At 51.2% G+C, this 20388-nt stretch overlaps 3 protein-coding genes across 3 annotated transcripts in view; 2 read left to right on the top strand and 1 right to left on the bottom strand.

Annotated features, from left to right (window-relative positions):
- CTDSPL2 (CTD small phosphatase like 2) overlaps window positions 1-8619 on the top strand; it is a 29855-nt gene extending 21236 nt beyond the window's left edge. Inside the window, exons 6-13 of the mRNA XM_038146830.1 lie at window positions 586-664; window positions 927-1038; window positions 1880-1966; window positions 3306-3368; window positions 3997-4076; window positions 5760-5886; window positions 6117-6212; window positions 6660-8619. Coding sequence (XP_038002758.1) covers window positions 586-664; window positions 927-1038; window positions 1880-1966; window positions 3306-3368; window positions 3997-4076; window positions 5760-5886; window positions 6117-6212; window positions 6660-6725 — 710 coding nt within the window. The 3' untranslated portion in view covers window positions 6726-8619. The remainder of the gene's footprint in view (window positions 1-585; window positions 665-926; window positions 1039-1879; window positions 1967-3305; window positions 3369-3996; window positions 4077-5759; window positions 5887-6116; window positions 6213-6659) is intronic.
- A 2714-nt stretch (window positions 8620-11333) lies between these two features.
- Window positions 11334-19267, top strand: EIF3J (eukaryotic translation initiation factor 3 subunit J). Its single transcript, XM_038147014.1, has 8 exons — window positions 11334-11421; window positions 11510-11610; window positions 15081-15138; window positions 15355-15446; window positions 15856-15970; window positions 16773-16931; window positions 17898-17971; window positions 18276-19267. The coding sequence occupies exons 1-8, from the start codon at window positions 11394-11396 to the stop codon at window positions 18402-18404; spliced, it is 756 nt and encodes a 251-aa protein (XP_038002942.1). The 5' UTR covers window positions 11334-11393; the 3' UTR covers window positions 18405-19267.
- SPG11 (SPG11 vesicle trafficking associated, spatacsin) overlaps window positions 18953-20388 on the bottom strand; it is a 29545-nt gene continuing 28109 nt past the window's right edge. Inside the window, exon 40 of the mRNA XM_038147015.1 lies at window positions 18953-20068. Coding sequence (XP_038002943.1) covers window positions 19888-20068 — 181 coding nt within the window. The 3' untranslated portion in view covers window positions 18953-19887. The remainder of the gene's footprint in view (window positions 20069-20388) is intronic.

The following is a 20388-nucleotide window of genomic DNA, read 5'->3' as shown; positions in this document are numbered from 1 at the left end:
GTGTGCCAACAGTGTTAATAGTGATTTTTATGGTTGGTAGGCAGATCTGGTTTAGGCACCAAAGACACAGTTTTGGCAGAACTTACCTGTTCCTGCTGTAACTCAGGTGGCCTCGTAACTCTTCTTCCCATGGAAGCAGAGATTCCAGAGGAAAGGAGTTATTATTAACACTGAACTTGCACACTCTGGACTTGCTGATCTCCAGAGATGTTTGCTGCATTTTGATGTCCTGTATTAGAAGCACGTGGTAAATGAGAAACACGCAGATCCTCCATTCATTTTCCATATTTTCTTCAGAAGACAACACCTTCTTTTGACAAAAATTCAGCTTCTGTGTGCATGGGCAGCATCAAATCCTGAGCTAAGCCCTGCCCAGACCTCCAAGCTCTGGTGGGTGAGCGGCTGTGCAGGAGGAGTGAATGTGGCCTCTGAGCAGGGGAGCTGGGGCTGGAGGGAGACTTTGCCACTGGTTTCCTCCCTCGGGTCTCGAGTGCAAATTGTCACTATGAAGAACTGCACTAATAAGACCAGCTCTTGTGGTTTTTTGTTTTATTTTTTGTTTTGGTCATTTTCGTTGAATTTCAGCACCAGTATCTCCAGACAGTGGCTACTCATCAGCTCATGCAGAAGCCACCTACGAAGAGGACTGGGAAGTCTTTGATCCGTAAGTGCCAGTGTTTCTCCTGGAAATAGCAAATTAATCATTTGGGGTATTGAATTAAGATGCTTCTATTTAAATTGGATCATTTTCGTGTTATGATAATGAGCTCTTAGCTTTAAAAAACACTGTGTGTATGCTCATGTGGGGTTTATTTCACTTTAAAATACTTACTCCTGGTGCCTTAGATATTTCAAATATTAAGTTGGGCTACAACGCTGCAGTTCAATAATGTACATTTCTACAGCAAAATCTGTATTCTTTTCAGATACTATTTCATCAAACATGTCCCCCCACTAACAGAAGAGCAGCTGAACAGGAAGCCAGCTCTCCCACTGAAAACCAGAAGCACACCAGAGTTCTCATTAGTTCTAGACTTGGTAAATATCTTTATAAACACAAACCAGAGCAGGGGAATGGAGCATTTCCCTTATTTTGTTCATTGTGGAAATCAGTTATGCTTGCTTTAAACAAAGACTGCTGAATGTTGCATAATTTTAGTTAAAAATAGTTGAAAAAGAATTAATTGTGGTAGGAAGAGAATGTGAGCTGTGTTTGTCAAATACTTACATCCTGGTTTTTTAAAAAAAGAAAAGCATTACAGTTTTAACATCTCAAACATTTGTCTGTCCCTATAAAGCTTCCCTAAATCCAGGGTGGGAATAAATAGGAAAATTCAGTTATGAGTGTCTTTCTTCAAGACTGATGAAAAATTAAACTTTTACTTTTTAGAACATTTTCAAAGGGCACAAATCCACTTTTTAAAATACTCTATAAGATACATTTGTCTTGATGATGGTTTGTTGCAGTGTCTCTGTTTTGGAAGTTGTTCCAGGCCCCGTTAATGGTGGTTGAGGTTTTTTGAGCAGCACCAGTTGGGCCATCCCTGTGATCATAGGAATGGGTGGATTATTCACACTGAAGGATACAGGCTGGGACTGAATGAGAGAAGAGCCTACAAAATAAAATATCTGCTCATAACTACACCCCCAGTGTGGTTTTACCACACAGTTTTACTGAAAATTTAAAAAAATTACAAGAATAATGAAATGTTTAATTCATGCTAAGAATTTTCTTCAATCTTGACAGCACTTGCACAAAAATACAGTTTCCATTCTAAATAAACCTGCTTTAAAATGAACATAAAATGCAGAAAACTATTCTATTTTGCACTGTGTTTTTTCACACTCTCTTCTTTCTTTTATGTAACTTTTTCTCTAGGATGAAACATTAGTGCACTGTAGTCTAAATGAATTAGAAGATGCTGCACTCACTTTTCCAGTTCTCTTTCAAGATGTCATTTACCAGGTAAATAGAGAAACACATTTTTTTGATTTTGTTTTGTGGGATTCCTTGCTGTGTGCAGTTGTTCTCAGCTTGTTTGAAGAGGGAGAAGCAGCAGCCTGGCATTTTACACCTGTCTGGTGATCAGCTGCAGGTGTCAGACCTGGCAGGAAATTTTGTATTCACTGAAGCTTTGCAGCTCTTCCCTGTGAGCCCACATCCTCTGTTGGAGCCAGGGGGAGGCAGAGCCCTCCTGGCTGGGGCCTCCCGTGGCTCCACAGTTCCTTGCAGGGAATGGTTTCTCTGTGTGTGCAGTTCTGTGCTGCTGGTGGTTGAGTTTTTGGAATTACAGAAGCAGCTGAAGCCTTTTTTTAAATCACTCTGACATCCCCAGGCTCAGGTAGTTGTTGGTGGTTATTCAGAAGAGGATTTATTTCCTGTGTCCCGGGCTTGAACTGGTGCTGCCCTGCTGGTGAGAGCCCAGTCAGGGTGTTTGCCTAAAGCAGCCAGTTTCATTTCTAGCACAGAGATCATCCAACTTCTGTATTTTATTCATTTTTTCCTGATTCCATCCAGTTTTCCAGCAGAATGCTCAGGCTGATGTCAGTGTGTTACTGCTCCCTCCGAGCTGCTCAGGCTGGGAGCTGCTGGAGCACTGGTGTCCCTGGGGTGCTGTCACACAGGAGGCTGATCCTTGCTGTGTGTGTCTTTGTGGTTCTCACCTTGGTGGGAGAGTGCAGGCTGCTGAAGCCCCTGTGTGTGTGTAGTGCTCACCCTGTGGGAGGGTGCAGGCTGCTGAAGCCCCTCTCTGTGTGGTTCTCACCCTGGTGGGAGGGTGCAGGCTGCTGAAGCCCCTCTCTGTGTGGTTCTCACCCTGGTGGGAGGGTGCAGGCTGGCTGTGTTGGTGCAGGCTGGCCATGCTGGTGCAGGCTGCCCCTTCGCTGAAGCCCCCCAGTGTGTGGTGCTGACCCCGTGGACAGGGGGACAGGGTGCAGGCTGCCCCTTTGCTGAAGCCCCCCTGTGTGTGGTGCTCACCCTGGTGGGAGGATGCAGGCTGCTGAAGCCCCTGTGTGGTGCTGACCCCGTGGACAGGGTGGCAGGCTGCAGGCTGCCCGTGTTGCTGCAGGCTGGCCATGCTGGTGCAGGCTGCTGTAGCCCCTGTGTGTGGTGCTGACCCCGTGGACAGGGTGCAGGCTGCAGGCTGCCCGTGTTGCTGCAGGCTGGCTGTGTTGCTGCAGGCTGGCCATGCTGGTGCAGGCTGCTGAAGCCCCTGTGTGTGGTGCTGACCCCGTGGACAGGGTGCAGGCTGCAGGCTGCCCGTGTTGCTGCAGGCTGCCCCTTGCTGAAGCCCCTCTCTGTGCAGGTGTACGTCCGGCTAAGGCCGTTCTTCCGAGAGTTCCTGGAGCGCATGTCTCAGATCTACGAGGTAAAGCTGGCACACTCCAGCTCTCCCTTTTCACTTTTCAACTGTCTGAGCGTTTTTCCTCACACTATACAGCAGTTTTTCAGATTAAACCTTTTCTAACCCAAAAATGAAACAACTAAAAACACTTTTAAAGCTTTTACTCTATCTGCAATCTCATATAAAAAGTAAAATAATACAAATGTTATAATACACACTATACAATCACAAACCAACTATTTCCTAATTACAATACACTATAAACATTTCTTACCCTGTCGACTTTAACCATACCATACTATAAATACCTTAAAACCACTCATCTAAAATTACCCCTCATAAATCTTATTACAATTCATCTTTCGTAATTATATTTCTCCAAAATACCTAATCTTATTTACAAAACCACCTTTTAAAACTTATTTCTGATTCCATTTCTCTCTCAACAATATCTGTCCTATTCCATAACATTTCTAAGTCAGCATTTCCCATCTCAAAGTTTACACACAAATACACACTATAAGAACCTTCTATCAAACTTTAAAATTTTTTTACAAAATAATTTCCCACAACCACCTTTGAATTTCATTTTTAAATGGTCTCTACTTCCTTGTACCTCCAGTGATGACTTTTTTTCCCCTCCAATCCCCAGATCATTCTGTTTACTGCTTCTAAGAAGGTGTATGCAGACAAGTTGTTGAACATCCTGGACCCCAAAAAGCAGCTGGTCAGGTAAAACCAGAACAATGTCACGAGCAAACTGAGTCCTGCCTGCCCACTTACTGCAGCGTGTCCCTGACTGACCCCTTGGGGGTTTGCCTGGGCTAGGAGGGGGAGGAAAATGGACTGAAGTGATGGAATTGGTGCCTTGTGATAAAATAACCCCAGGGCAAAACCTGTCCCTGTCCAGTCTCTGTTAGGCCATCTCATGGGAAATGCCCTCTCGGGGATCAAAAATGTGCTCTGGAATACACGCTGCAAATAAAGGAAATTAAATGAGCGCCTGATTACTTTTAAACTTAATAACTTGAGTTATTATTATAAATGGTGACTTGTATAGCTTTTACAATCGGCATCCTTTTAATTCTCACTCAATCACAAAATCATTTGTCTGTTGGTTTTGTGTTAGAGCTGGTTCGGTTTTTCATTTCTCAGCACTGAGCTTTGCTGGGAGGTGTTGGCTTTTCCAGTTCCCTAGGGCAGAAGGAAATTCCAGGGGTGAGATTCTGTCACTCTCACCTGGCAGGGGACTGCACCTGGCAGGGCTGGACCCAAACTGATTTCTGCTCAGGGCTTCCCCTGTGGAGGTGTCCAGGCCAGGGACAGGCGTCCCTCCCTGCTGGGGACACCCCAGAGGATGGTGCCCGGGAGGGCCCTGGCACTCCAGGGCAGGGTGTGGGGCTGTGTCCGTGTGTCACACCTCGCTCCAGACACCTGATCCAGCGTGCAGGGCTGGCAGAGCCACTGGCACCAGCAGCAGGCAGGGGCTGGGAGCCTGCAGAGGGATGCCGTGCTGCCTGCCTCTGTCTGGGGCTGCTGTGGCTGGGCTCTGCCACCAGCCCCAGGTGCCTGCCAGGCCCCACACGTGTGACTCACACTCTATATATAAATGCAGCAGCTCGTTTCCCTCCATGGCAACGTGGGGAGCTCAGCTCCTGCCTGGAATCGGGCACGCTGCGTGCAGCTTCTGAGCTCTCCTTGAACACACAGGCAGCCTGAAGGGGCTGGGCAGCACCAGCTCTGCCTCCTTTACAGGTTATAGTTCTGAGGGGATTGCCATGGAATGGGAGTTTTATTCCTGCTGGCTTTTCAATCTGAGCCCTTTAGTCAATCCATCCATTCCTTCTGCCGTGAATTACAGCAGCAGGCTGATGGCAAAGGAAGGAGGTGATAGGGTGTTTTGGCCCTAATGGGAAGGGAAGGGGTTGATGGGATGTTTTGGTCCCAAGGCTTTTTTTGAGGTGTGATAACTGAAATAGGTGAATTGCCAGCAGAGGTGCAACAGGAAAGGAAACATTCCTTGTGACACTTTGTGTTCTGTTCAGGGAGGCTCCTTCTGAGAGGGCTGGGACAGAATAAAGGGATAATAAACCCCAATAAACTGGCTCTGTGCAGCACCTGGGGCTTGGCAGGTCCTTGGGGTGTTCCTGGGTCCCTTTGTCAGCCTGTCTGGGAAAGGGGTCAGAAAGAAGAGCCTGAATAAATAAAAACACCCGCCCCAGAACTGGGTTAGTGCAAAATCACCTGAACTGGGAATTTCACCAGCAAAAACCTCTAAAGAGAACAGAAAAAGGGCACAGTTTTCTGTCAGGAGATGGGAAAAAAACTGGAAGATGCTTGGCAAAGCTGTGTGTTGCTGGTGCAGTGTGGATGTTGTCCTTGGCCTCATCAATGAGTATTTTCCTTTAACGACAGGCATCGACTCTTCCGTGAGCATTGTGTGTGTGTACAAGGGAATTACATCAAGGATTTAAACATCCTGGGCAGAGACCTCTCCAAAACCATCATCATCGACAATTCACCACAAGCCTTTGCTTACCAGGTGAGGGGCTGGGGCAGGGGACACCTCAGGGGGCAGAACTTCCTGAGGGGGACAGGGAAATGTGACTTTGGGGCTTGGTGTTGAAGTCTGCAGACCAAACTGTGGGAAAAGCACTCAGGAATCTGTAACTTGGAAACGTTTTTCCCTCAAATGCTATTTCACGAGTGTTATTTGTAGATAAATTAAATATAAATTGTGTGTTGATTTTTTTTTCCGTATTTTAACTTCAGCTTTCCAATGGAATTCCTATAGAGAGCTGGTTCATGGATAAAAATGATAATGAACTCCTAAAGTTGATTCCATTTCTGGAGAAACTAGTAGAGCTGGTAAGTGTTTGCTTTCTTGGCTTTTCCCAGACCTGTCAGCGAGTTCCTTTAATACTTTCAGCTATTGTTAAGGGTTTCTGAGTCACTGAGGTTGAGGCTGCTGAAGATCAGGGCCGTGTCCACGCAGCAGAAGGGGGCTTGTCACTGCTGACTGCGCTGAAAATGCAGGGCTGTGGGACTGTGCCATCAGCCACCAGCAAATTGGGAGCCTCAGAGCATTGTGATGCCACAGGGCCCGTTGCTGGCTGTGCTGTGTGTCTGTTCCTGAAAGGCCAGTGAACCCCTCCCGAGCTCTGGTGGGTGCTGTGGAGTTATTTCTGTGAGTCTCAGGAGTGGATGATCCCTGGTGTCTGTCTGTCTGTTCAGAGAGGGCTGTCGGGCAGGGAGCCCTGCTGCAGGGGGGTTCTGGCTGTGTTCATTCTCCTAAACCTGCCCTTTCCCCCACAGAACGAAGACGTCCGACCTCACATCAGAGACAGATTTCGCTTGCATGATTTGCTACCCCCCGATTAAAGCCTTTGCTCTCGCTGCCGAGGGGAGGAAATGCAGGACCCTGTTGGACTAATACAAAACATTGCCATTACTGTTGAAATTTTGCATTTTTGTACCCCGTCTTGCTTTTCTTATCTTTGGTGCCCAACAATGATCAAGGGTTACAGAAAGAGACTTTCTACACCTGAGGTTGCCGCCATCAGTACAATCCAGTACCCGCAGTAGGGAGGCTAGAACAGAAAAGTCTTTAGAACTAGTGCAACTCCAAGGAAATTTTTTATGTACAGGACATCTGCAGTTTATAAAGAAAATTCTGTTTCTGCCACCAGCAGTTTGACCTGTAGAAACACAGGATTTTATGATACAACAGAGATTGAAAACGGACTCGGATTTTCTCTCTGTTCGGTGCTCTAAGTGGGTTTGTAGCCACTTTTCTGTTACTTTTAAGATTCTCATTTCAACAGGAATGGCCAGTAAAAGTTGTTTTATTTTTCCTGTTAAGGTTTATAACCTTTTTACATTTTTGACCTGTATTAGATTAGAATTTCATTATGCATTCCTTTTAGTTGAGGCGCTTCATAGTTTTTCTGGAAATAGCCAAATTTTGTTAGTTTTTTATTAAACAGTTGGCTGGCCGTTTCCCTGCTTTGTCTGCCTGCATCCTGTATATTTGTTTAAAAATATTCTCTAGTTTTAGCCCACGTAAGTTTCATTTAGAAAGAAAAAAAAAAAAAAAAAAGAAACCCTGCATTTATATTTTCTTTCTGTAATATTCTACTGTAGTCGAAACCTTTTCAAAAATCAAGAGACTGGCTAGATAAGACGAAGATAAGAATGACTAATACCCGGAATATCCTAAACCATTGCGATGGCACGTCCTCTGGACAGAGCACACCTGGCAGTGGCACCACGATGGACAAGGAATACCTCACCCTCTGCTGTGCCCGGCCCGGGCAGGACGGGCGGGCTGCTCGCCTGGCAGCTGTGGCCAGGCTGCTCCCGCCGTGCCCCGGGCAGGGCTCCCGTCACACTCCTGGTTCCAATCGGCCTCTCTGGGGCAGGGCTGCCCTGCCATCCCACTGGTTTGCGAGGGAACAGCCCGGCCCTGGCTCCTAATGCAGCGCCCCGCAGGGGATGTTGTGGTGGCGGTGGGAGTCGCCTTTCCCCGAGGCTTTTTGTGGAAGGTAGGATTTGTACGAGGTAGGAAGCTTTGCCTCTCGACTGCATTACCACGCCACAGGCTCGGACTGGTTTTGTGTAAAAGATGTCACAGAACGGCACTTTTTCTAAAGAGAAGTTTGCTATTTTGTATGCTTGATAAGAAAGTACAGTATTGGAAATTAAAGGTGGACAGCTGATAATTGAGAAGTATGTCAATTAATTTTTTATGTATATTACCTGTTTACTTGTACAATTTTATTGTACAAATTACATGCAGCTTCATTTTCAAATGAGTCCTTAAAATAAGGAAAATCTTTTTAGCAAAACATTTAATTTTTGTATTTTTGATTTTAAAAGGCATGAGTTATGTCAACTTTTTCCAGTGTATTAATGAAGATTTTAACTTTTCATCAGGTTGAGTGTTTTCTTACTATATTATCTGTTGTGTATGTAGCTAGCACATGGTGTCACTGAACTGTTAAAACTTAGCATGTAGAGCAAGCCTGTTTTGTGGAAAATCCTTATTCATTAAAAACAAAATCATCATGGCAGATTTTCTGCAAAAAAAGTGAAAACATTTGCAATTCAGAATACTGATTTTTTTTGTATTTAAAGAAAGGTATTTTGCTTGCAGGAAAGAAATACTACAGATTCATTTTAATGAGAATCTTTTAAATGTATTTATCTTTAGGGCATCTGGGCATCTTTACGCTGTTTGTCTTATGTCTTTATTGAAATAAAATGTACAGAACATTACCTTTACATCTGCTTGGTGCAGCCGTGTCCCCTGGGCAGCTGATGGAGAGATGGATGGATGGACTCTGGAAGGGAGGGGCAGCCTGTGTGCAGCTGCCCCTCGCTTTGCAGCCATTTCCCACTTGCTCCTTGCCGTGTAAATCTGAATCTGAGGGGTTTCAGTTCCCTGCTGAAGCTTTGCCTAACGGGGGATTCCTCCCGGTTTCTCCACGCCACAGAACTGCTGTAAAATTCACGGATCTGCCAGAAGGAGCCCAGCTTTGTACAGCTCCTGGCCTTTTCCAGCTGCGATGGGATGTTCAGCTGTTCCGGGAACATCCCCGGGTCCTCTGTGGCTCCAGCCATGCCAAAAGTGCTTCCAGAGCTGAGGAAACCAAAGGCACGCTGCACTTTCCAGCTGTGCGTGCTGTGCCCGTCAGATCCGCGAGGGAGACCCGAGTGCGAACGAGGGGATGTAGCTCAGCATCGGTGCACCACGGGACTGACAGAGATTCCTGGTAAACATATTAAATATTCACATTGTCCTCTGCTGCCAGCCTGGTGTTGATCACTGGACTCTGCAGAGCGCTTCTGCCTCCTGCAAACCTCTCTGGTGTGAAGCAGAGTTTGCCTCCGCAGGTTTTGTTTCCGTGCTGTTCATCTGGAGGGCGAGTTCCCTGTTCCTGTGCCGAGCTCTGGGCCAGGTTGTGTCCCCAAAACCCCCCCTGTGCCTGGGGGGGCTCAGCCGGGTGTGAGCGTGGCTTGTTCCCCCCGAGCCCCGTGCAGCTGGATCGCCGATTCCTCGCGGGATTTGGTTTTGTCCTTTCGGGAAGCACTGCGTCCTGTCTCCAGAGTTGGGAATGGTGTCCTGTGTGCTCTGTTCTCCCTGTCCCCGTGGATTCTGTTCCGTGCCGGAGCCCCGTGGTGCCGGCAGCTGTCACACCTCCCGGCCCTCCGGTGGCAGTGCCTGTCAGGCTTTCCTTTTCCCAGCCTGGCGTGGCTGCTTCCCCGGCTCGGACCCACCCGGCTGAGGATTCCAGTGCAGCAGGAGGCTGAGCTGCCCGGACCGCGGGATGCTCCCGAGCCGCGCTGCTGCCGCGGGAGGCAGCGGAGGCACGGACGGGGTTCGGGAAGAGCCCCAAATGTGGAACCCACCCTGCGGGGTGACAGGAGCCCTGCCCAGCGCCGCCCCGGCCCTGCACTGCCCTGCCGGCACCGCAGCTCCAGGCCGGAGCCGAGGAGGAGGAGGAGGAGGAGGAAGAGGAGGAGTTCTTGGTACTTGCAAAAATGCCGTTGTACTGATGGGCCCGAATCTTGTCAGATATCGATGGGAGGAGGAGGCCTGTGCTGTGCATTTCTGTTTCTTCTGCAATCATTTCTGGTCTACAGAAGCACAAAGATTTAATTAAATACTTTTGCTCTGGACTCTGTTTTTATGATTTTTAGCTGATGCCACCCTGCAGTGAGCCTCAGTTTTCTGTAAGTCAGGACACTGCTCCTGCCAGTTTCCAGCCTTGAAGTGGAAGAAGTCGTGTCTGTGTTTTACTGTCAAGGAAAAATTTAAATGTTCTGTGTAAATCCTTAGAATTCCAAATCACATATTCCAATATTAACATGTTCCAAATTACTGCACAATTCCTGGCAATTTTGTGATTATCTCCACAGCACCCTGAGGCTCTGAGACTGTAGACTTCCTGAGGATACAACTTGTGACATTGTTTGAGCCATCGGTATAGCTCCGTTATTATTGATATTGTCTGGAAAATGGAGAAGAGCAGGAAAAGGATGATAAATTTGGAAGTCTCTATTTTTCCTTGTGTTTTTCCTAGACACGTGTGTGATTTATACAGGTGTACACAGAGATCACTGATTTGTTTATGAAAGACACGTTCTAACTTTATTATCTCCAGACAAAATCTATCCTCCTTTTCCACTTCCTGGGATGCTCGCAGAAGCTGGGAGCTGGCAGTGAAGAGGTGAACATTCCAGCTTTTCTCTGTTCCATGTTATGGACAGAGGGGAAGGAGAGCCCGGCGCCCGGTGTGGGTAAACCCGCGCGTGGCGTGCCCGAGCCGTGCGGGGATCGTGCCGGGATCCTGCCGGGATGCTGCCGGGATCGTGCCGGGATCCTGCCGGGATGCTGCCGGGATCGTGCCGGCATGCTGCCGGGATGCTGCCCGGATCCTGCCGGTGCCGGGGCGGCAGGCTCAGCTCCCTGCGCTCCCGGGCGTGCGGCGGGGCCGGGGCGGCTCCCGTGGCTGCGGCCCCGCGATAGCGCCGGGCGGGCCCTGCCCCGGGACAGACCGGGACAGCGGCGGGACAGCGGGATGCCGGTCCCGGGACCCATCCGGGTCCGGGTCCCGATCCCGATCCACGATCCCGTTTCCGATCCCAGTCCCGATCTCGATCCCAATCCCGCTCCCGATCTTGTTCCGGATCCCGTTCCTGTTCCCGATCCCGGTCCCGATCCCGTTCCTATTCCCCATCCCGTTCCCGATCCCAATCCCGATCGATGACGTTCCTATTCCGGATCCCGATCCCGTTCCTGTTCCCATTCTCGTTCCCATTCCCCATCCCCATTCCGATCGATCCCGTTCCCATTCCCGATCCCGATCCCGGTCGATCCCGTTCCAGATCCCGATCCCGATCCCGATCCCGGCCCCGCCCCCTGTCCCCGGCCCCGCCCCTTTCCGCGCGGCGCTCAGGGGGCGTGTCCGGGGGCGGGGCGGGGTCGGTCCGCCGCCGTCCCGGCGTGCCCCGCGCGGCGCTGCCGGCGGCCGCGGTCGGGGCAAGATGGCGGCGGAGGCGGCGGACTCGTGGGGTGGGTGCGGCGGGGCCGCGGGGCCCGGGGCCGGCGGGGGCCCCCCCGCGCCGCTCCCCGCGCCTCACCCGCGCTCCTCTCCCCACAGACGCCGACAGCTTCGAGGTGGTGGAGCCGGTGGCGAAGCGGCTGGTGCCGGGGGTGGCCGGGGACCGCTGGGCCGGCGAGGATGAGGAGGACGACGTGAAGGTGCGGCCGGGCGGGCCCCGCGGGGCGCGGCGGCGGCGGGGCCCGGGGTGGGGGCGGCGGGGCCGGCCGGGCCGCTGCCGTATGGCGCCCGAGTGCGGGGCCGCGGGCGCGGACGGGGCGGGCGGCGGGGCGGGGGCTCGGGGCCGGGCCGGGCCCGGTGTGCGCGGCTCCGGGCCGGGAGCCGGGACACCCCCCGGACACCCCCCGGACACGCGCGGCGGCGGCCCCGGGCTCGGTCACGGTGAGCAGGGGCAGTGCCCGGAGGAGCCGGGCCGCCCTGCCCGCGGCCAGGCCGCTGGCCCGGGGCTGCCGCGCAGCGAGGCTCGGACGGGCGCTCCGGGAGCTCCTCCCGCTCCCGGGGATCCGCTGCTGCTCTCCAGCTGCTTCCCGGGCTCCAGGGCGCTGTGCCCCCGCTGTCCGCAGCCGTTCGGGCCCTGCGCTGTGAGCGGGGTGCGCTGGTGAGGCGCCGGGACGGGGTCAGCGCCGGCTGGGCTGTGTTGGTGCCTCTGCTGCTGGCCAGAAGCTTCTGTGCTCTACCAGCACGTCTTTTCCACGTCTTTTCCTGCTTCTCCGCACACCCCGAGGCGGGATCTTGCCGTGTTTCAGCGCGGTGTCTGCCCGGCAGTGGGATAAAACGTGTGGACGATGGTTGCTGTTGCTTCTGCAGGCACAGCTCCCTCCGAGGCTGCTTGCTCCTGCTCGGCTCCCCTTGGCAGGCCGGTGGTGCCGCAGAAAGCTCCGTGCTCGTGTGGATGGTGCTAAGGGGTGCCAGGGAACGCACGAGGAACACGCCAGATGGGTTTCAAGGCCGGCTTGGACAGGGCTTGGGGCAGCCCGGGACAGTGGAAGGTGTCCCTGCCCTCGGCTGAGGGTGGAGCTGGGTGGTCTCTCAGGTCCCAAACCATCCCGGGATTCTGTCAGTGGAATAAGGCAGCTGCAAAAGACCTTTCTGTTTCCTCCAGCCCTGGGATATTGTAACACTGGGTGAGGACTCGGGGCTGGTTTTGAGAACACTGTTACAGAATCTCTGAAAAGCGCCAGCAGCTTCTCTTGGGGCTCAGGTGGAGTTCTTCCCACGAACGGTACGGAAAAAGTAGTTCATCTTTTAAAAACCCTGAAGTTACCGAATTTCTGTGATTCTGTGTGTAACTTAAATGCAACAGTAGCCCCAGCCCCATGTCCCAGGTGTCAGGACAAGGACAGGTGTGTGCACAGGCACTGGGAATGAGTGTGTGACTGACACAGGTGTGTGTGACTGACAGGTGTGTACAGACACCTGTAGCTCAGCCTGTGTGTGACATTTGCTTTTCCTCCTTGCTTAGAAAGTGAGAAGCATTCCTGCTGGGTAGAATGTGTCCGGGAGAACTGGACCAGAGTGGCTCTCTTGGAGACACCTGAGGGGTCTCTGTCTGGTTGATAAAGGAACAAACATTCCCCACATGGAATCCCACAACGGTTTGGGTTGGAGGGGATCTGAAATCCCACCCAGTGCCCCCCTGCCATGGCAGGGACACCTCCCACTGCTCAGCCTGGCCTTGGGCACTGCCAGGGATCCAGGGGCAGCCCCAGCCCCTCCCCACCCTCCCAGGGAACAATCCCTTCCCAATATCCCCTCCATCCCTGCCCTCTGGCACTGGGAAGACATTTTGCATCTTACACCTAGTTAGGATGTGGTTGCTTAACTATTTCCATGGGATTATGGGTTTAGTGCCAGAGCTGCTGCATCTAGAGAGGATCCAGCAAAGAAAGGTGTTCTGTTTTGGTTTATTTTCCTCTGGTTTGCTCTTCCTGCCAGGCTCCAAAGGCCCCTGCTCAGGCTCTGGATCCCTCCAGGGCCCCCGTGGGGAAATCCCCACGTGAGGCAGATGACGTGGTCTAAAGTGACAGCACACAGTGTTTCCTGGCCATGGCTTTCCTCAGGCAGCTCACATTGTGAGCTTTGTATCTGCAGATCTGTGTTTTGGAAGGTTTTTCTGGTGATGAACTTGCGGTAACTGTTAATTTGGGAAACGTCAACTTCCCGGGTTTAAAATTAGCACCTTTGGTAACAAAACTCCTCTCAGCGTTCCCCAGCACACGTTCCCCAGAAGTCAGGCCTGCTGCCAGGGAATTTTCATCTATTGACTCAGGGCTGGCACAGCCAGAGCAGGGCAGAGCCTGCTCCATCCCAGAGCTGGGCTGCAGCTGGGAGCCAGTGCCGGGTCCCTGCCACCTCCCAGCCTCGGGGAGCACAGAAACAGTGTTGAAATGCTGGGGAATGCATGTGTTCTGTGGGAATTACTGTATCACTGCAAGGACGCGGCACTGGGACAGCTGGCTCTTCCTCCGAGAGAGCTCCCTGGGTTATAAACCAGGCCTGGCTGGCAGGACTCGGAATTCCCTGGGTTCATAAACCAAACCAGGCCTGGCTGGCAGGACTTGGTATTCCCTGGGTTATAAACCAGGCCTGGCTCGGAGGACTTGGAATTCCCTGGGTTTATAAACCAGGACTCGGAATTCCCTGAGTTATAAACCAGGACTCGGAGTTCCCTGGGTTATAAACCAGGACTTGGTATTCCCTGTGTTTATGAACCAGGCCTGGCTGGCAGGACTTGGAATTCCCTGGGTTATAAACCAGGACTTGGTATTCTCTGTGTTTATGAACCAGGCCTGGCGGGCAGGATGGGGTTGGGGCAGGTCTCTCGGTGTGGAGCCCTTGCCCCGGTGCCCTCTGTGAAGTCTCCCAGCCGTCCCAGTGCCATGGATGCATCCCTCGTGGCCAGGCTGCCCTTCCTCTGCAGTTTGCACCTGCCTCGCAGCCTGGCCGGGCTGGGGCTGAGGCAGCTCCTCAGTGCTGAGTGGAGCTATTTAAGCGGTGGGTGTAGCAAAGTTAATTAGATGTGAGCTAAAATAATGCTGCTCCAATTTCAAGTCAGCCCCGTGGAATGTGGAAGCGAAGCCGAGTCCCCTGCAGGTGCCAATTATCCGGGGTGAGCTGCTGGAAGGACTCGGTGTGTCCCTGCTTGGGTCAGCACATCCCGGTGCAGCGTGGGGCTCTGCACCACTGCCTCTGCTCTGGCCTCCCAGGAAATCCCTGCGGCCACGGGAAGGCTTTTCCCAGCCCGGGAGAGGGGCCCTGGGACAGAACAGCCTGTGCTGGCCTGACGTGGTTCCCGCTGGGCTGGGGGCTTCCAGCGGGGCTGTGCTGTGCCCATCCCTCACTGATGTTCAGTGTCTCAAAGTGCCAGAAATGAGAATAAAGCCCTGCTTGTGCCAGTGCTGTGTGACTATTTGTGACCTGGCTGTTGTCATTGCTGACACAAGCTGGTTGGCTGACCAAAACCTGCCTTTTTCATGGCAAGAACTGGCCCCAGCCAGTGTGGACAGCTCCAAAAACCCATGAGCTCCCTCATTCTGATACCGGATCAGTGGGTTTGTGGGCACTGGAAGAGGTTACAGCTATCTGTAAAAGCATCTTCACTGTTTTGCAGGATAACTGGGATGATGAGGAGGAGGAGGAGGAGGTGAAGGAGACAGAGGTAAAACAAGGTGAGACTTTAAGATAACCCCTGGCTCTGTATCAGCATGGGAACAGACCCTGGTTGTGTCTGGGGTGTGTGAGGATCAAACCTGAGCGGGGCTGGGTTTAACAGAAATGTCTCTGCTCAGTCCCAGGAGCTGAGCTTCCAGTGTTTCTGTGGTTGTGTAGGGGAAAAAAAATCATCAGACTTCTGAGAGCTGTGTTTGTTATTCCACCCTCTACAGAACCGAAAGTTTCAGAAAAAAAGAAAATAGCGGAAAAAATCAAAGAAAAAGAAAAGCTACAGAAGAAAAAGCAAGAGGAGCTTAAAAAAAGGGTAACTCCTGATTTCTTCTGGGTCACATAAAATTCAGAGGGCGGGTTTGATTTGGTTTTTTGGAGGTTGAGCAAGATATGAAAAGGTCTTGACTCTCTGATAAACCAAACTTAGGTCTCGTACATGATCCCGTTCTGGGGCTGGGAGCTTTAATTCCCGTGTAGTTTAACAGTGATTGGATCAGCGTTATCCCAGTTCCTTTGTGTGCAGCACGTGATGGAACAGGCAGGAGTGGGAGTTTGGTGTCTCTTCCCATTCCTTGTGAAACGAAGAGTCAATTGAGACTGCAGGGAATGGGTTCCAGGTTTCCATGTGCCCCGAGTCGAGGCAGCAGCGGGTGATGCAGTGGCTCTGGAGAAGGCACCACGTCTTTAACATGCCACCCTGTCCCTGTGTGCTGCCCCTGCAGTTAGAGGCACCTGAGGAACAGAAGGAGCTCACACCAGAAGAACAGTTGGCAGACAAACTACGGCTAAAGAAGTTACAAGAGGAGTCAGACCTGGAGCTGGCAAAGGAAACCTTCGGTGAGTTCAAGCAGCAGGAGATGAATAAACCCCTGGGACCCCGCAAAGCATGGGCAGGGCTTGGCTCTCAGCACGCAGAGCTGTGGCACAGAGAACAAAGAAGCAGCAAAGGTGCTGATGCACAGCAGCGTTCCTCAAGCTGGAAGAGTTTCCTTAATTATGGTGAATGATTCAGCTCATTGCTCAGGGGAGGTTGTCACAGAGCCTGGGGGGTGTGCACAGCTGCTGAAGAACCAGCTGAGTTCTGCACTCAGGAGGCTGAGGCAGGAATTGTGCATTTGAGGGAAAAGGGGCTTCTGGTGCAGGTTGTCCAGAGAACAGGAACAGCTGGGCAAATTACTGACTTTGCCTCAGCTTCACCAATTGCTGGACAGAGACCTTGGACAAGGGTGTGGAGTGACAGAACAAGGGGAATGGCTTTCCACTGACAAAGGGCAGTGTTAGCTGGGATATTGGGAAGGAATTGTTCTTTTTGAGGGTGGGCAGGCCCTGGCACAGGGTGCCCAGAGCAGCTGGGGCTGCCCCTGGATCCCTGGAAGTGCCCAAGATGAGGTTGGATGGACTTGGAGCAACCTGGGCTAGTGGAAGGTGTCCCTGCCCTGCCAGGGTGGTGCTGGACAGGCTTTAACCCTTCAACCCAGACCATTCTGTGAAATTACTGAGTTGTGCAGCAAACTTCCTTCCTTCCTGTAAGGCCAGGGGTGGGCCCTGGCTGTGGGGGAGCCGAGCTCAGGGAGGTGGGAGCCCCCTTTTAGGGCTCACAGCTCATGTTCTCCTGTAACACCCCTGCCTGTCCCTGCAGGTGTAAATAGCACTTGTGGAATAGATGCCATGAACCCCTCTTCCAAAGATGACTTCACGGAATTCGGGAAGCTGCTGAAGGAGAAGATCACACAGTACGAGAAGTCCTTACATTACGCCGGGTTTTTGGAAGCGTTGCTGCGGGACGTCTGTATTTCCTGTAAGTGCAGACAGCCCCAGCTGTGCTGCCAGAGCTGGCTGCAGCTGGAGGGGAGAACGTGCTGCGATGGTGCTCAGAGGGGGCTGCTCTCTTTGTTTGTGCGAGATGAAGCACTGACCTGATTCTTTCCCACAGACTCCACTAAGGAGCCTCTCCTCGTGCAGGAGTTGCTCTTTCTGCACTTTGGTTAGAGACAGGTCTCTAAAAAGTGTGAATTTTTATGCTGATCTAAACCCTGCATGTTTTTCTTGAAGCCATTTCTAAAGTGATAATAATGAGAGTAAATTCTCTGAGGCAGATAATTTGAGTGCCTCATTTGGAGGGAAACCATTACAAAATCGAGTTCATGTAATTCTGGAACTGCAGATTAACTGTTCTGGAATTCAGCATGTAACTATACAGAGATGAAGTAATTGAAACTCCTTTTCCCAGTGCCCTGGTGGCTGGAGCAGTGGCTGGGATGGCTCCCTGTCCTGTACCCAGTTGTCCTTCAGTGAGGGGTAACTCGATCCCAGGAGGAGCTGGGTACATCCATCATCCCAGCTGGCAGCTGCCATCTCAGAGAGATTCCAGAGCTCCAAACGGGAGGGACTCCAGCCTCTTGCACCATAAACAGAATAATTTATGGTTAATCCAGTGCTCCTTTTCATACATTTTGCTGTATTTTACTGTCTCCATATTTTACTGTTCAAATGTCTCAGTGCAGCCCTTGTGTTCAGTAACTTTATTTGCAAGTTTTACCTTCTACAAGGCTCAGGCTTCCAAGGAGCCAGCTGGAATCCTTGTTGGGATTGTCAGGACCAGAACCACCCACTCTGTGTTCTGCTGATTTAAATCAAGTGATTGCCCATAGTTACACTAATGCTTATTTCTAGTTTTAGAGACTGTGGATGTTACTTAACTGCCTTATAAGAACAACATTGATCAGGATTCTTTTTTTTTTTTCCTTTTTCTTCCCTGATGCAGTGGAGGTGGATGATTTGAAAAAGATCACAAACACTCTGACAGTATTATGCAGTGAAAAACAAAAACAAGAGAAGGTAAGGCTGGGGCTGCTCCTCAGGGATCACAGCCTCTGCTCGGGGCTCCCCTGCATTTATTAGTTACTCGTTGAGAGTCCAGGGGAAACGGGATGAAAGGCAAAGGGGGGCAGGGCTGTGGTGCAGGGAGCTGGGGACACCTGGAACTGTCACAGCTTTCCTGGGAAGAGAAAACGTGGGGTGGAAAGCATCGGCAGGGCTCAGCGCAGGGGCTGTGGCTGCTCAGTGCCTCTGGGCTGAGCCTGCCTGGGTAGTGACAGAGCTCTGGGCCTGTCCAATAACCACCCTCATCCTCTTGACACAGAATAAAGCCAAAAAGAAGAAAAAAGGAGTTGTGCCTGGCGGGGGGCTGAAGGCGACGATGAAAGACGACCTGGCCGACTACGGCGGCTACGACGGCGAGTACGTACAAGACTTTGAAGACTTCATGTGACATTTATCTCCCTTCTGTTGTCTTTCTGTTGCCCATAATCCCTTAAACATGTAGCACAACCTTTCTTCCTCTAAATTCTGCCAAATGCTACAATCAGAATTGCAGTATCTGTGTGCTGGGGGCTGGAGGTGCCGGGGCCGGGCGGAAGCTCCGGGCGGGGGTGGAACAGAAAAGGTCTGTAAATTGCAGTTAAAAACCCAAAATTCTGATAATGGCCACTGCTGCTATTCATAGCAACAGCCACTCAATCGGGAAGGAATTGGAACAAGGTGAAGGATTATAACCAGCACAGCTCCATGACATGGCCTTAACTGTCCCTGCTCCAGGGCCAGGGCTGAGCAAGAGCAGTTTGCAGCAAGGGCAGGGTGTGCACGTAGAGTTCCAGTCGCTTTGTCTTGAGTTAGAGCTTGAGGATTTCAGTATTTTGGGAACTGCTAACTTCAGTGTGGAATACTGCACCTGGGAGCCTGTCCCCTGGGACAGCCACTGCTCCAGAGCCTGACACCTGAACAGCACCTGGTGGGGCAGAGCAAGGCAAAAGCCACTTGTGTCTCAAGGACGAAGTTTATTTAGTTCCATTCATTTAAATTTCTACTAATGCAGCTGTCTGGGCTGGGTGTTCTTTAACAGTTAATTAAGGGGTTAAGTGTAAAAGAAAAAACCAAGCCACACAATTTCCTTGGGGCTCTCCTGGGTTGTGGTGGGTCTCTCACAACTCGGCCGTTTTCTTTCATTAAAAAACAAACTTGCTTAGCAAACTGCAGCAGTTCCTACAGTTGGGCAAATTGTTATGTTAACAATTACAACATCTGCAATGTTTTATAAAGCAACTAATTTAATAAAAATCACTATTGAGGACTTCACCGGGCTGGCCTTAGAGCACAGTTCTTTTTGGGGCCTGACAGGGAAAATACCTGAAGAGGGAGAATTGCAAAGCTGAGCTGTGCTGGGAGGACCCGTGGCCTGAGCCTGGAAATGAATTTATATTTAATAACTGTAAAAATACATTTGCACTTGATTATTTCTTTTACTCCAAGACAGCAGAATTAGGAATGGGCTGTTTAAGGCTGTGCAAATCAGACTGGACTCAAAGAAGGCATTATTCTATTGGGAACCTGAAACCTGCAGTGATTCTGCTCGTTCCACCCCTTTGCTGGACATTCTGCTCACCTGTTTCAGCCTCTCTGGGTACAATTCCTGGGCTGCTCCCTCCCCCCTGCCCCTCATTTAAAGGGCTGCTGGATCTCTGCTTCACCCCCCACCTGGGCCACTCAGTGTTTGCTGGTGACTCAAGTAATTGATAAACAGTAAGATTTATTATACAAAACACAATTTTAGGTTAACACGGTCAGCATTTAACTACTTACAACCTTGTGCAGTTTTCTGGAGTAGTTTTGACAGAGCAGCAGAGCCCTGGGAGCAGGCTGTTGGTAAAATGTGTGCAAACCAGCAGCGAGCCTGCGGGCTGGAGCTCAGCTGCAGTTCAGTTGCACAGGAGGTCGTTGAGGCAGCAGCCAGTCTGAGGGTCCGTCAGCAGGGAGTTCACCACGTCGTAGAACTTGTGGTCGTAGGCCAGCCTGTAGTAGGTGTAGATGTCCTCGCAGTGGGCGAGGAAGCGCTTCAGGTTCCTCAGGGCAGCCTCAGCAGGGGTGTGCTGCTTGACCCTGGAACGATTGCACATGGAACTGACACACACAATCTCCCCAGGCCCTGAGGCTCCTGCTCTGGGCCTGCAAGAGTGACGTTTCAACAAGAGGTCGTACTTGGCACCTGCACTTGAAGCTCCTGCTTGTTTATTTGCTCTGATTCATGCTAAGGATTTGCTCTGCCCAGCCCCGAGTTCTCTCCTTATCCAGCTCAAGGACAAGGCTGGATCAGAGTGACTTCCACGCTGTGCCAAGAACCAAGCTTACCAACAAATCCTTCCCTGGGAGGGTGGGCAGCCCTGGCACAGGTGCCCAGAGCAGCTGTGGCTGCCCCTGGA

Source organism: Motacilla alba, chromosome 10 (genome assembly GCF_015832195.1).
Source record: "Motacilla alba alba isolate MOTALB_02 chromosome 10, Motacilla_alba_V1.0_pri, whole genome shotgun sequence".
In the NCBI taxonomy this organism is placed as follows: Eukaryota; Metazoa; Chordata; class Aves; order Passeriformes; family Motacillidae; genus Motacilla; species Motacilla alba.
Note: the sequence above shows the minus strand (reverse complement) of the source record. Positions and strands in the feature narration are given on the sequence as shown.